This window comes from Hyperolius riggenbachi, chromosome 4 (genome assembly GCF_040937935.1).
Source record: "Hyperolius riggenbachi isolate aHypRig1 chromosome 4, aHypRig1.pri, whole genome shotgun sequence".
In the NCBI taxonomy this organism is placed as follows: Eukaryota; Metazoa; Chordata; class Amphibia; order Anura; family Hyperoliidae; genus Hyperolius; species Hyperolius riggenbachi.
This window is the reverse complement of record NC_090649.1, coordinates 473504846-473521283: the sequence shown is the minus strand read 5'-3', so window position 1 is coordinate 473521283 and position 16438 is coordinate 473504846. Positions and strand designations below refer to the sequence as shown.

General features: G+C 47.1%; 1 protein-coding gene across 1 annotated transcript in view; it reads right to left on the bottom strand.

The window, feature by feature from the left end:
* Window positions 1-2867: 2867 nt before the first annotated feature.
* The window catches only part of IARS2 (isoleucyl-tRNA synthetase 2, mitochondrial), a 104453-nt gene continuing 90882 nt past the window's right edge, over window positions 2868-16438 (bottom strand). Inside the window, exons 18-23 of the mRNA XM_068232918.1 lie at window positions 13334-13465; window positions 11352-11458; window positions 10518-10663; window positions 9375-9565; window positions 5115-5259; window positions 2868-3790 (exon numbers count right to left, since the gene is read on the bottom strand). Coding sequence (XP_068089019.1) covers window positions 3648-3790; window positions 5115-5259; window positions 9375-9565; window positions 10518-10663; window positions 11352-11458; window positions 13334-13465 — 864 coding nt within the window. The 3' untranslated portion in view covers window positions 2868-3647. The remainder of the gene's footprint in view (window positions 3791-5114; window positions 5260-9374; window positions 9566-10517; window positions 10664-11351; window positions 11459-13333; window positions 13466-16438) is intronic.

Here is a 16438-nt window from a genome sequence, read left to right as displayed (position 1 = left end):
GCTGAACACACCTCCAGAACCGCTGGAATGCAATGATGTGTCAGCTTGTTAATTTGTACAGGGCCAGAATAATCCAACATTCTGGCTCTGTACAAATTAACAAGCTGACACATCATTGCATTCCAGCGGTTCTGGAGGTGTGTTTAGCTTCTAAGGGTAACTATGGTTAATTTGCATATATTCAGCAACTTGAATTATCACAAATTCTTTCTGTTTTAAGAAAGCAAACTTTTGTTTTTGTATACCATCAGCATAGCCATATGGGGGCGACGCCCTAGATCAGTGATGGCTAACCTTGGCACTCCAGGTGTGACAAAACTACAAATCCCATCATGCCTCTGCCTTCCTGAGTTATGCTTAGAGCTGTCAGAGTATTGCAATGTAGTTCCACCACAGCTGGAGTGCCAAGGTTAGCCATTGCTGCCCTACATTATCAGCGTAGCCATATGGGGGAGGGAGAGGGGAAGCACTAGACACCAGGGAAATGTATAAGGGGGGGGGTGTTATTGGTCACCTCAGCTGACTGATCTAGCATGTGTGTGTGTGGGCCTTTACATTTATCATGCCCATAAGGTGATGGCTGCCTAGACTGGTGGGGCCAGGTAAGACAACTATCAGACCCAAAGACACGAAAATTCAGAAATCGTAGAACACATGTAGGTTCTTAACACTCTCTAAAACTGTACACATGCCTATCTATCACAGCGCTGAGTCATTTTTAGGTAGTGGCTATTCTTTTATAATGGAGATCTCCACCATAGAATGACGACACTGATGATTTAGCCTGCAATGGGAAATGCACCTATTCCAAGGCAAGTGTTTCAAAGGTGGCCACACACACATGGGTCAATATTTAAACAAATCACCAATGTGTGACAGATCATTTTAAAGTTACTGTATATTTTGCAATATAAGACAAATTTTTTCTCCCCCCCCCCAAGATGGGGAGAAAAAGTCCCTGCATCTTACATGCTAAATACAGGGAGTCCTTGACTTATGAGCCTTTGCCAATACAAACTGCTGTGATGTTAAGGACTCCCTGCACTCCCCCCCCCCCCCCCATGTCTCCTGCGCTCCCCCTGAATAAATAGAAATCAACGGCAGCACGACTTGCCTAATCCAGCGGCAATCAGAGACCTCTCCATCACGGCTCCCCGGCCTCTGCTGATGATGATGCGATCAGCAGAAGCCGGCACTAGGGGAGCTATGAGGGAGAGGTCTCTGATCGCCGCTGGATTAGGTGAGCTGTACTGCTGCGGATTTCTATTTATTTAGGGGGAGCGCATGAGATGTGTGTAGGGGGGGGGGGGGGAGCGGAGGAGGATGACGACACATAAGGTTCAAGGGGGGGGGCACAATAATTGGGGGAGAACAAGACTCTTTTGGACCATGGACACACCTAGTATTCCCCCCCCCCCCGTTTTTGCCCTCTAAACCTAGGTGCGTCTTATAGTCTGGAGTGTCTTATATGCTGAAACATTCCATTGGGTTTATAATGTACAAAACAAAACCAACTTAATTTGCTGCCTTACGTCCTTCTGTTCAATGCAATACAAAAAGATCTGTTAAAGGATACCCAAAGTGAAATGATGAGATAGACATGGGTATGTCCAGTGCCTAGCACACAAATAACTATGCTGTGTTCCTTTTTTTCTTTCTCTGCATGAAATAGGTAAATTCCAACTATAAAACACTTTCCTAGTAGAAAATACTTCTGAGAGCAAGAAAGAGGTAAAAAGGGAATTAGTGTGGGTGACACTGTAGTCACTTCCTGTCTGAGTCAGGACTGAGTCAGCCACTTACATATCTGATATTTAATTCTTTCAGGCAGAGAAAGAAAAAAAAGGAATACAGCATAGGTATTTGTGTGCTAGGCACTGTACATACACATGTTTATCTCATCATGTCACTACACGTATCCTTTAATCTGTGTATGTCTATGGAAGCAGATTCTAGACTGGCACTCCTCAGATATGATGTATGTATGAGTGCACATGTCACAGTTTACAGCCTGCAGGTGGCGCTCTTTTGTTATCTAGCGCTGAGCAGAAATAATACAGCCAAGGGGTTGGAAGAAGGGAAGGTTTTATTCTTAAACTTAAATTAAAAAAAGAAAATCTTATTTATACGCAGCCCTGATTTTTAGATTTCCCAGTGAAACAGCATAGATCTGAACTTTCTATAGTCTATACATAAAATATACATTATGTGTAAAAGAAGTGCATATACGGTTTTGGAGAACTTTACACAGCAAACACTGATCTTATCCAATAGGAAACCCATAACCGGCTGCTCATCCAAACCTGGAGAGAGAAAAATAAAGCATTTCCCACAAAGGCAATTTTCCATTATCCCAAAGCCCCTGCGAGTCATAGTGCCCCTATTCAAGAGTAGAATGTGACAGGTTCTCTTGCATTGGGTTTCCTATCAGAGCCCAGTTCATATCTGAAGAGCAGCTTCCTGCACACTGAGCAATGGAGAGCTCGAGGAGTGTTTGAGTGGCAGAGGTGGGCAGTAGTGATATCTGCACTTAAGTGGAGTTTGGGGCACCCAGCAGGAAACCCCATGAGAAAAATCCACATGTGATTGGGTGGACAGCACCCTCTCCAACTACTAGGTTTAAAGTGATCCATAAGTCAACTATAAAAAAATGAGATTTATTCACCTGGGGCTTCCCTCAGCCCCCAGCAGCCGATCGGTGCCCTCGCAGCCCCGCTGTGACGCTCCAGGACCCGCCGGCGAACACTTCCGGTTTGGCCGTCACCGGCCGACAGGCATGGGAACGCGAGCGTCACAGCGGAGCTGCGAGGGCACCGATCGGCTACTAGGGGCTAAGGGAAGCCCCAGGTGAGTAAATCTCATTTTTTTATAGTTGACTTAAGGTTCACTTTAAAGGAAATTAAACATTCCTTGGGGGACACTTACCTCAGGAGGGGCAAAGCCTCTGGACCCTAATAAGGCTTCCCCGTCCCTCTTCACCTTCCGGGATCCAGCGCCAGCAGACCCCAAAGTCCAGGCGCAACAATCTTTACCTTCAGGGCTCCAGCACAGGTGCAGTAGAAGCTTTCCTATCGGGCTGCAGCAGAAATAGCCGAACCCAATTGGGTCCGCTTACTGCGTTGGCAACCTGCACAGTAGAGAGGACCGGATCGGGCTCGGCTATTTCTGCCAGAGCCCGATCGGAAAGCTTCTACTGCGCAGGAGCCCTGAAGGTAAATGTTGCTGCGCGCTACAGCGCAGTGCTTGTCATGGGAGTTTTCAGGGGCTGCCAGTGCTGAATCCCCCAGGCTAAATATGACATGGGAAGCCTCATTCGGATCCTGAGGCTTCCACCTTCCAGGCATGTGTTTGTTTGTTTTTTGTTACAAATGTACTTTAAGATAGGTTGTAGTAAACTACGCCTACTCTATTCAGCCAATCACAACGCTTCGTGCTGGGAATGGAGAACAGTTCTCTATGAGGTTTCCTGCTGTGTCCCCTAAACTAGACTAGCGCCCGGGGACCTCCTGGGGAAGGGCGTAGCAACTGTTCTTCCAACAGATGGATTTTTGTTCAGCAGTTAAGTCCAGATGTATTCGCAAGAGAAGAGGCACATATTACCATCCTCGATCTGCATGCAAACGCCTTCACTAAGAGCCTTATTGGCTTCACTTCCCGGCGATGGCCTCCAGGCACCGCGGACAAGGCGTCAGGGTGGAGCTGGCCGTAAACTTCCTGCAGCGGGGGCAGCGCTCTTTGGTACTTTGTTGGATGACAACCTGGTACGTTTCTTCCTCACAGATGTCCCCGCCTGTAAATGACAAATGTGACAACTCAGCAAAAATTAAGTACTTGTTTTTATTCGGTGAATAAACTCCATTAAATAGATGTTTCTGGTCAAGCTCTCTCAACAACCCCTTCTTACATCATGAACTATTCAGACAGCTGCGTCTGCCCCATCCTCTTGCAGTTTGAACAGTGGAACTACAAGCAAGCTGGTAGGAATATTGCCGGTACAAGAACCGCTACCACTACCACCCAAGGCAAAGTGCACCCCCTTTACCCCAAAAAGGCACATAGCTCCAAACTGTCCCTTTTTCCGAGAGACAATCCTCTTTAGGAACCCAAACCCTCTTTCCTCCTCATTTGTCCCTCTTTCAGGACTGATTTACAGATCTGTATAAATATATGTATTTTATCTACTGAAAAATGTGTTTAAAGGGACTCCGAGCAGTGCAGAAACTATGGAAAGATGCATATCATTTTAAAGCTCTCTTTCTCCTCTTTCCAATGATATATAAAGCGCCGCCCTACGCCTCTTAGATTTCAATCGCGAAAATAGAAAAAACTAAAAGGCGTAGAGTGACGATTTAGGTGTCGCCAGAAAGAGGAGAAAGAGAGCTTTAAAATGATATCCATCTTTCCATAGTTACATTGTATTACACAGGGCGACTTTTTCCTAAAGTCAGCAGCTCCATTCTGCTGAATGGAGCTGCTGACACTGGGGAAAGTGTCGTCCTGTGTAATACAAGTAACTATGGAAAGATGGATATCATTTTAAAGCTCTCTTTCTCCTCTTTCTGGCGACACCTAAATCGTCACCCTACACCTTTTAGTTTTCTCTATTTTCGCGATTGAAAATAGCGAAAACTAAAAGGCGTAGGGCGGCGGTTTATATATCATTGGAAAGAGGAGAAAGAGAGCTTTAAAATGATATGCATCTTTCCATAGTTTCTGCACTGCTCGGAGTCCCTTTAATTGGCTCCAAACTTTATTCCCATCCTTTAAATGAATATACAGTAAAACCCCCGTTATCTAGAACTCACCTAATCAGAAGTCTCGAGCAAACAGAAAAAAAATCCTGGCCTTGCAGGATGCATAAATCTACTTTTACACTTCTTTATATATAGGGCAGCCTGATGCCAGCAGCTTAGCTGAAGGTCTGGTGTCAGAATTAGGCAGCGCACTGTTTCTGGGATCTGTGTACAGGAACCTCTATAAAACCAATCAGATTTCAGCTTACAAAAACCCTAGAGGTAAAAGGCTGTTTGTGATTGGTTGCTGTGGGATCCTGCACTCTGACCTTTGCTTGTTGCCTTGGTGAGGCAGGAGATGCCGGGGCAGAGCCTCCCTACCTTCCAGGTTGATGAGGAATGAGCTGCTCAGCACAGCAGCGTCTGCGGGAAGATCCAGTGGTAGTTCCGTCGCCAGGCTGGTCTGAGATGTCATCAGGAGTTCATTCAGCTGTGACGTGCTGGATGTCTCCTCCGCCTGCAGAGTCTGAGAGACAAGGACAGGGATCTCAGCGGGGTGACAGTATAATAATGTCACATTCAGGAGAAGCAATGCATCCTGGACATCACATCAGCAGCACAAGACCGATACAAGACACGCAACAAATAACTGAAAGTCACTGAAAATGAGATCTGCAGCATCATTTAAAATGGCTGCCTCTTTAAAGCTAATGGGAACCAGGTTTTTTTTAAAAAAAAAAAGTCAGATACTCACCTAAGGAGAGGGAGGCTCTGGGTCCCATAGAGCAGTGTTTCTCAACATTATATTGGTAGGTACCCCTTTTAAAACCCTTTACTCACCAAGTACCCCCTAGCATAGTAAACATTATCACAAGTAACCCTTGACAAATTTATAGTTAATCGTAGTACATGATAATTAGTTCTAAACAATTTCCAAGCATTTACTATTGCTTTTATTTAGCTAAAATACAAATTTGGTGTTGTTTAAATAAGATTTATCATTTTCTAAAACTCTAAATTTGTTATTCTTGGTAAAGTATACCAAGCCAGAGTACCCCCTGGAACCATCAGACGTACCCCCTGGGGTACGCGTACCACACGTTGAGAACCTAGGCCATAGAGCATTCCCTCTCCTCTCCCGGTGCCCACTGCTGTCCTGACTCCCCCGTAGCAGTATTCTACCGTTTCGGTCAAATACCGCTGTTCCCCCGCCGAAGAGAGGCTTCGGAAATGCTTTGGGAGCCCGAGTGCTTCTGAAGACGGGCCCCTCTACACTGCGCACACGCCCTCTATGACACGCTCCCGTGTGCGCCGCCTGTCTTCCGGAGGACTCGGCTTCCGAAGTCCCCTCGCCGTGGGATGAGAACAGAGGAGCCAGCGCAGCACCGGGAGAGGAGGGATGGCTCATAAGGACCGAGCCTTCCCTCCTTAGGTGAGTTTCTGCTTTTTTTTAAAAAAAAAACTAAACGGGTTACATTAGCTTTAAACATGTGGCACATTTCATGGGCCATTCAAACAGGCAGCAGAGCGCACTGCTCTGTACCGATCCCAGCTCGCCTCAGACACAATATTAGGTGGTGCAGCGCACACCCATTCATTACACCACAAGAGAAATGCTCACAGCAGCAGGCACCAACTGCAGGAAATTCCCTCTCAGAGGGGGAGAATGAGAGGTCATTTCCTGCACGCTGGTGCCCCCTGCTGGTCATATAGCCCTCTATAGTCTATATGCGACTGAAGCCCTCTCTAACCTTTGGCTGAATTGCTCAGCCTTTGCTTAATCAAGTATTGCAGACTAGGTGTAATGTATTTGCACTTATTGGCTGACATGCAGTTTGCAAACAGTATATAAGTGGCAGAGTGCTGTCTGAGAGTGAGCATTTCTCTTGTGTGTGGTGGGGGTGAGTTCCTGGGGGTGAGTTCCTGGTGGTGGCAGCTCAGAGGCTCTCCTACGCTCCCCCATTGTGTTGCATGTGGGGTTGGGGGTCCCGAAGTGGTGGCAGTGCTTGGGGCCCCCGCCTGTCATGTGCACTAGTGCTTGCATATTTTACATTTTAATTGCAGCTCCCTATGCAGTTTAGTTGGGAGAGAACCTGAACTGAACATGTAAACTCAAAATAAACATAAAAACATCATACTTACCTCCTGTGTTGACTACTCATCAATCTCTTTCTCCTCTCCTGCGTCCTGTTTGTTCACTGTGATCAACTTAATTCTTTGACCTCTATTTTGAAAATGGCCATTACCCCCATAACAGCTTCCTGGTCATCACCCTGTTAAACTGTAATATCACCCACTTGAGCCATAGGGAAACATGGACATTACCTTGCACATTCAGTTGTAACCGACAGCAGCTGATATATAAGTGACAGCAACTGGTATATTTCAGCTCTGACATAATATTGTCAGAACTGGAAGGTATCACTGTAAGAAGAAAATGGTGAGCTTCTGAGAGGAACCGACGACGAGGTAAGTATGTAATATTCATTTGCAGCTGCACCATGAGTTTATTTTAATTAAAGTGGAACTGTAAAGTTATTTTACCCACATAGTTTCACTTACCTGGGGCTTCCCTAAGCCCCCAGCAGCCGCCCTGTCCCGCGCCGGTCCTGCCCGAGCCGCCGTTCTCTCGCCGCCAGCTCCGTTCCGTGCCGTAGACGACGCCAGCACAGCCCTGCCACGCATATCCTTTCTTCGCATCCCCGCTTTTGCAGAGGGGAACGCGATGAAAAGATACGCGTGGCAGGGCTGCGCTGGCGTCGTCTATGGCACGGAACGGAGCTGGCGGCGGGAGAACGGCGGCTCGGGCAGGACCGGCGCGGGAAAGGGCGGCTGCTGGGGGGGGCTTAGGTAAGCCCCAGGTAAGTGAAACTATGTGGGTAAAATATCTTTACAGTTCCGCTTTAACTTTACTCAGTTCATGTTCCCTTAAATGTAAGGCAGGGAACACACTAGACTTTCAGTTTTCAGCGCACGTTTTTCTGCATACTTTTTCTGCACACTGTGTTTCCAAGCAGGAAAACGTGCACTTTTTTTTACAGCAGCTGATGTAATTTATAGAGAAAACTGCCAAAATGTGCAGAATCAGGATGCAGAATGTCAGTTTTTTTTCTGCTCGCTAACAACACAGTGAGGGCCCTTTTCCACTAGCAATCGCTAGCGTTCACGCTGAACGCTAGCGATTGCTGAATCGCAATTACCGGCGATTCCCCGACGTTCGCGGCCGCGATTTTGCTATGCTATGCACTGCATAGCAAAATCGCGGCAAATATCGCTCCGCCGCGCGTTCGCGTTCCCGGCAAAAACAATTCGCGGTAGTGGAAATGACCTACCGCGATTCCTATGTTAAAAAGCAAACCGTAGCGATTGTAAAATCGCTAGCGGTTTGCGTTTTTGCGATTCAGCCAGCGCTGGTGAAAAAGGGCCCTTAGTGTGTACTAGCCCATTGATTAACATGAGTTCTCAGTTTTTCTGTGCAGAAAACGCGCACGAAAACAGTCAAGTGTGTTCCCTGCCTAAGGTGGAACTCCACTCACAATCTCCGTCCACCAACAGTGCAGGAAAACGGGCTGCTTGGACCCCAATTACAATGATGTAGAAAGGTGAAATCCACAGTGTCAGTAGAGTAGGAATAGCTTTATTAAATCAAACACATATCAGGCTAAAATCCATCACCACATGCTGACGTGTTTCGGATGTTACACGTCCTTAATCATAGCATAGGTGCAAATGAACAAGGGTGATCCATATACAGGATGGCGCCACACCCAGTAACATAAGCTCAAGAACCCCACCCACAAATAGGAGTGTACAAAAAACTGAGGGACATCCCTCAATCAGTGTGATCAAATACATAAAAACATAGTACAAGTTTTTTGTACACTCCTCTTTGTGGGTGGGGTTCTTGAGCATATGTTACTGGGTGTGGCGCCATCCTGTATATGAATCACCCTTGTTCATTTGCACCTATGCTATGATTAAGGATGTGTAAAAAAAGCGTTTGTGTTCTCCCCCCGGGGGACACGGAACATTGACAATCCTGAACCCTACATAAGGCATCTCTAACGAGACAATGGGATCGAGAGTAGCATTTACCTGACCGATGGGAAAAGCCGCTACCATTGTTTAAAAAAACACTTCCATTCATTTGAATAGACAGAGCTTGAGTGAAGAATGCTGCAATCACCGTGTATACTATAACAAAGCCATGAATGGGAATTTTACACCAGAGCATTCTGGGGATGATTGGCAATTAAGTGCTTGCCGGTGGCAAAGATATGGTGCTGCCTTGTACTGCTTCCTATGTGAGTTGTGTTGTGATGTGCCACTTCCTGTGTGAGGTATGCTGTCATGTGTAGCTTCCTGTGTAAGCTATGCTGCCATGTGCTGCTTCCTGTGTGACCTGTGCTGCTTCCTGTGTGAGCTGTAATGTCATGTGCTGCTTCCTGTGTGAGCTGTACTGCCATGTGTAGCTTCCTGTGTAAGCTATGCTGTCATGTGTAGCTTCCTGTGTAAGCTATGCTGCCTTGTGCTGCTTCCTGTGTGACCTGTGCTGCTTCCTGTGTGAGCTTTAATGTCATGTGCTGCTTCCTGTGTGAGCAGACCCTCGCAGTTCACAGACCGTACATTAGTCACGCTCACCTCCATTAGTTCAAACAACAGTCCTGGCTCAATCACAACTGTGAGCTCGTACTCTGCTGCGTTCTTTCCCGGAATGGCGCTCAGGAAAATGTCTCTCATGGAACAAGCAGCTTCCACAGCTTCCACCAGGCCCGGCTTCTTCCACACGGAATTTGACACGATCCAACCTTCATGGAAGACACTCTTGTGCTCTGCAGCAGAGGAGGCCACATGTGAGAGAAATATACACCAGATAACCTGAATACTGGACCTGGGGTCAATAAATGCTGCAGGGTAACCATTATACGGGGTCTGTATGACCATTCCTTACCATCAGCAAAAACTTATACCCTTTCAACCTGATGTACAAACCTGGGGCGGAGTCTTTTAGCAACAGCCCTGACTTAGTACCAGAAAGGGGCGAAACTAAGTGGTGAGGGGGTGTGGTTGTGCAGGATCATATAAACTTCTCTTCCAGAAACCCCAGGGAGCTGGAGGAATAGTGTAAAGGATGGCAGACACGTCCTAAGTAAGAGCGTTCATACATGTGCTGGAAGTATTGGTTGCAAGACCTGACAGTTAAGGTGGTCATACACTAATAGATAGCAATCAGATCTGACCATCAGAGTGATTCCTCTCAAATCAAATCTGATCTCAGAGGGATTGAATAATTCCACAAACTACACAGATTTTCAACATGAAATTTATTGAAAATCTGTGGAACCACTACTTGCAGGAGGCCCAGGTCTCTCTAATGTGCTCCCCCGGGCGTCGTCAGCAGAGCTAACGCTCCCCGGGCGCATCTACCCGTGTGTCATGAGGACTAATGCTGGAGGACCAGCATGTATGCCGCCAAGCCTCGTGTTTGGCTTCTAACGTTCGTCACATGACACAGGCGTCGTGGGGTAGCAGACGCAGGAAATAGCGCCGCGGCATGCAGTGAAGACACCTGACATGAGAAGGAGGAGGCGGTGATAGCACTCTGCATTGGTCGCCCCCAAACCAAACGCCACTACCGCCGCGCTCCCGACCTGCTGCCTATTACATACATGTGGCTGTTTGTCAGAAGATACAGGTAATCCACTGACATCTCTGAGACAGAAAGCTGAAAACATTCATTAAATATGGGACAGACATGACAGGTACACTTGGATCAGGACATACCTTTCTTATAAGGCAGGTGCTGGAAGATCTCTTCTGCTAGGTGTGGGAGGATGGGAGCAAATGAGCGGATGACAATATCTACAGCCTCTGACAGGACTGTCTGGCAGGAGCGCCGCTTCAGACTCTTCTCCTCCTCACAGTACAGCCTGGAACCAAAAACAAGGAAATGTTACTGCTATATATCGCCAAGGACTACAGTGCAACTCTGCTTTCATGAAAAATGAACAAAAACAATTCCTTCCAGGATACCAACCGGCAAAGCAAAAACTTCAAACAAAGAAATACTCCAGTGAAAATAATGTAAAAAAAAAAAAAAAGAAAGTGCTTCATTTTTACAGTAATTATGTATAAATGATTTAGTCAGTGTTTGCCCATTGTAAAATCTTGTAAATTCCTGATTTACATTCTGAGATTTATTACATGGTGACATTTTTACTGTTGGCAGGTGATGGTAGCTGCTGCATGCTCTTTTGGCAGTTGGAAACAGCTATTTCCCTAAATGCAACAAGGTTCACAGACAGGAAACTGCCAGGAGTACCACGGTCCTCAGAGTTTCTTGTGGGAGGGGTTTCACCACAATATCAGCCATACAGCACCCCCTGATGGTCTGTTTGTGAAAAGGAATAGATTTCTCATGTAAAAGGGGGTATCAGCTACTGATTGGGATAAAGTTCAATTCTTGGTCGGAGTTTCTCTTTAAAGTGTACCAGAGACGAGAAAGCGTCTCGTGCCTTTCCATTATCACACATCGATTGTCTAGCCGTGCCTTTTCATTAAGTCATCGGACGATTATATACTATAAAGCAGCACATGCCCATCCGTAAATCCGCTTACCTGTCTTTTATTATACTGAAGTAGAAGCTGGACAGGTCTTTGGTGACGAACGCCTCCAGCAAGCGGGTGACCTTTCCGAACTCGTAATTCTTGTATGCCTCAGTCACCTGAGGAAACACAGCATAATGGGCACAGCGCAAATTCTTTCCCCTTCACATAGAAGAAAGCTCTCCCCCCACCCCCGCTTCAGTGGTCCTTAATTTCAAAAGTAAAATAAGACTCTCAGAACTAACTACACAGAATTCCTGAGGTCCAGACCCCGCCACATCCGGTGTTGTGTCTGATTACGCTGCCTGTGGATTTGCGCTGCCCCGCATGCGCAGTAGGAGACTGTGCGGCCACAGTTCCTATAGAATGATGCTGCTGGTGGTAAAATACTAAATATCTCTGCTTCCACACATTATACACTCCTCAAATTTTCAGGGTAGGGAGGGGACCCCCAGAATGACCTCTATGCCAAATTGCAGCCCCCGAGACAAGCTGGTTCCTGAGGTAGGTTTCTGTAATCTATCTCCTGAACCAGCGGGGCTCGGGGGCTGCAATTTGGCATAGAGGTCATTCTGGGGGTCCCCTCCCTACCCTGAAAATTTGAGGAGTGTAGGATGTGTGAAAGCGGAGATATTTATTATTTTACCATCAGCAGCATCATTAACTTCACACTGAGCATGCGTGCTACTGGAAGGGAGCTTCCGGGCAGCGCAATCAGACATTACACCGGCACCTTCCCCCCATTGGACACAACAACAAGAAGGTTGAAGGGAACCTGAAGTGAGAAACATATGGAGGCTGCCATATTTATTTCCTTTAAACAATACTAGTTGCCTGGCTGTCCTGCTGATCTTTCTGGTCAGTAGTGTCTGAATCACACCTGAAACAAACATGCAGCTAATGTTGTCAGATTTTTGTCAGCAACATCTGATCTGCATGCTTGTTCAAGGTCTATGGCTAAAAGGATTAACGTGGCCATACATCAGGCAAGTTGGCGGCTGATTGACCATCCGATTCGATTATTATAATGGGATGAAAATTGGTGCCACCAAGAACATGCCTGATCAATGATGCGACCAATTTTGTGCCGAAATCTGTTGCATGTATCGATTGGACATGATGCAAGATGTAGGGCCGAGATGCTCGATCAGGTGCCCAGTAACTGTGGGCGATATCAGCACAAACATGATGTAACCCTTAACGCTGCCTCCCTAATGTAAGATGTGCACCCCGGTGCAGTATACTTAACCTGCCCATGTCAGTCCCAGGCTCCGTCTGCAATCCCTAGGGAGGCGGAGGATAAACATCACCAGGCCGTTTCCCAAGAGATTTCATGCTAAACATGATCGGGAATTGGCTTGCAGTGTATGGGCAGGCAATAGAGCTCTCTGATCAGATGTCATCAGAGATCTGGTGAATGGACACCTTTAGTGGATCAGCAGGACAGCCAGACAATTTGCTTTGTATAAAAAATAAATATGTCAGCCTCCATATCCTTCTCACTTCAAGTTTCCTATAATAGGTAGGCTGGCCCCACCGCTTTCAACAACCCTGTGAACTACTGCTTCAGCAGCAGGCTACACCCCCCCCCCCCCCTCTTCCCTGGATCTATCTCCTGAGGACTTTCTGTTTATGATGCCCTCTACATGCTCTCCTCTGATCTCTGATTATCTTCTCTGTGGAGGACAGCATTGCCCACTGCTGAGCTTTGCATCCACTTCAGTGGGGTTGCCCTTATTAGAACATGTATAGCATTAAAGTCTTCAGGCTTTACAAACAGTCGGTATGGATGCTCCACATATCTCCCCAGAGGGGCTGCCAGTCGCTAGTCCCGAGCCCCTCCCCAGAGGGGCTGCCAGTCGCTAGTCCCGAGCCCCTCCCCAGAGGGGCTGCCAGTCGCTAGTCCCGAGCCCCTCCCCAGAGGGGCTGCCAGTCGCTAGTCCCGAGCCCCTCCCCAGAGGGGCTGCCAGTCGCTAGTCCCGAGCGGCTCTCACCTTGCTGGCGTAGTCCTGAAGCACATGCAGCATATACTGGTCTATTATGTACATCTTCTCCCCAGGAACAGAGTCCGCCTCCGGGCTGAATCCAGACAGGTTTCCCAGCATGAAGCGCAATGTGTTCCGCAGCTGCAAAGTAACGTACACAGAGTGAGTCTCCTATAAGCTGCCAGAGATGAGGCAAGCTGATCTGGGGTGGGAAGACTGGGCAGTGGAATTTAGATGGAAGGAGAGAGGGCTGGTCAATGAGAGCTAAAGATGAGCAGATTTCATTACAGAGAAGAATGATTGGGAAGCCGGTGCTGAAGTCAAGAACGATGAAAGGCAAGTCACATGGAAAAGGAAATAAACCTCACCACCCCACCATACCAGACAAGGGCAGGACTAAGTACTGCCAAACCTTGTAGCCACAAATGGAAAGGTGGTCCGTTTGACTGTGAGGTGAAAAAAAAGTCCAATCTTTATTAGCAAATGGTCCTGGACCGAGACATATTAGCTCAGGCATACAGGAGCATACACTCGCTACTTAGTCATAGCTACGACTACGCTATGACTAAGGACCGAGTGTATGTTCCGATACAGCTGATATGTCTCTGTCCAGAACCATTTGCTAATGAAGATTGGATTTTCACCACCTTTCCATTTGATGAAAGGCAAGTATTGGTTAGGGTTATTTGTCGGGGTTATGACAGATAAGGTTTAGGTTCAGGAGATAGGATTAAATGACTACTATAAAAAAATAAAAATGTAAAATTATCAAATATATGTGCACACATACTTTAAAGAAGTATATTTCTCCAAGTAAAATACTGTATAAATTACTTTTCTCCTACGTTGCAGTCTCTTACAATAAGCAGTAAAAGGCTGACAGATCTGGTTTTGGACAAGTCTATCTCCTCATGCGGAATTCTCAGTATTGCCTATATTATTTCCAAGCGTATGGCCTGGATAGGATCTATACAAGGATGCAGACAAGCCTCCCTACTCGCTTGTACACTATTATGGTGGTTGCAATCAGGGCCGGCCTTAGGTTTCACAGCGCCCTGAGCGTAACCAGATTTTGGTGCCTCCCCCCATTCATCCTCATCACACGCACACACACACACACTTCCATGTGCAAGATCCCCTTTAGTGTGTATAAGCAAATTCCCCCTTTAGTATATATAGACATATCCCCCCCTTCCTTTTAGGGTATATAGGCAGATCCCCCCCTTCCTTTTAGTGTATATAGGCAGATCCCCCCTTTAGTATATATAAACAGATCCCCCTTTTAGTGTATTTAGCTAGGCAGGTAAATAGTGTATAGTATACAAGCAGATCCCCCTTTAGCATATATAGGCACCCCCACCCCCCCACTTCCCCAACTGAGAGGCATTTGGGGAATCTTACTTTTCTTCTTGTAGCTGGAGACAGAAGATGGCCAGGAGTGACAAGCAGTTCTCTCTCTGATTAGTGCGCAAAGCAGACATCGCCTGTGAGCGGGAGGCGGGGCTACTGGCATGCACGGCTCACACAGACTCAACAAGAGGCAGCAGCAGGTTCCTGGAGTCTTCACCCCCAGCGGCACCAGGGGGAGGAGCTACCACTCGCAGCAGCCACAGACGGACCTAGGGCCCACAGCCAGCAGGTAAAATTGCAGCCAGGGCCAGTTGAATGCACATCACGTGCGCCCCCCCCCCCCCCCCCCCGTCCTTCCTGGAAGCCGGTCGCAGGCCGGCCATGGTTGCAATGAGCAGCTGATGCTAAGCAAATCTATACCAAATGTAAACTCCCAGTCCCCACGCACTTTCGTTCCTATGGACACAGCTTGAATGATCACCGGGTCACTGTCTTGCAGGGTGGCTTTACATCACAACATGAGGGACTAATAGCAGAGGCAAAATGCATAATACAAAAGAGAAGCGGACTCCGGCACACTGCATCAATATCCTCTTTATTCAGCCACGATTTCAGGTACAAGCAATTGCCCCCTGTCTACAGCTGTTTCGCGTGAACACACGCCTCCTCAGGACACGTGGGGCTTAATGAGACAAAATGTATACTTTGGTTCAAGTCAGTAGATGAAATATTGAACAAGGATGCCAATTTGTTAAATTGGTATGAGGTTGATGATATTTAATGTGATATTTATTTTTCTTCCGCAGCCCAGACAAACTGAACAAACTCTTGAACTAGGATTTTAGGATGCCTGTGTGCCAGGCAGTGTCTCAGTTGTGTGAGCACTTAATAAACAAAGGGTCTTATCGGGTTCATAATAACAGCCTAACAACCTCTGACACCGGTTTGGATGTCTTGTTTCAATGAAAAGGCAGTGTGGGGCTAGTGCGCGCCCCTTAGTTGCGATCTGACCCCCGCAATCCTGGGCTCGGCTGCTCCCAATATAGTCACTGTAGAATAGAGAAAAGAAGAAGGGGCGCTCTGAGTCCTTTGCACTGCTGTAATGTGCACCAATAGGACAGGTCTCACCTGTTTGTGGTGGGGCTGGCACAGCGTACACAGCCCGGATCCGCCTTGTCCCTCTTAGCCGAGCCGGGGACTGAGCTCAAGCATTAACTTGAAAAAGCGGAGATTGTATTTCCGCGAAACGCGTTGTTTTAAATAAAATTTTATATCCCTAATACGCTCAAGTACACATATCTTCACCTCTGAGAGGCTTCTAGCTTAGCAATCTACATTGCGCGGTGCCAGTAGTTCTGTACAGAGCTCTCTGGCGTTACCCTGCAACCGACCTACTACTTCTTGGAGCGAGTGACGTCACTTCCGCCCCACGTCAGAGCTCAGTCCCCGGCTCGGCTAAGAGGGACAAGGCGGATCCGGGCTGTGTACGCTGTGCCAGCCCCACCACAAACAGGTGAGACCTGTCCTATTGGTGCACATTACAGCAGTGCAAAGGACTCAGAGCGCCCCTTCTTCTTTTCTTTGTTTCAATGAAGACATCATAATGACATGTATTTAAGTATCCTCAATAAAATCCATGTATCCCCTTTGACGTTGCATGTATATAGCTGTCTTGTAAGCATACATGATTCAGTCTGACGAAGGCCCAGGGGCCGAAAAACGTACTCTTTTATATATACTTTTAAGTTAGCCAATAAATGGTAT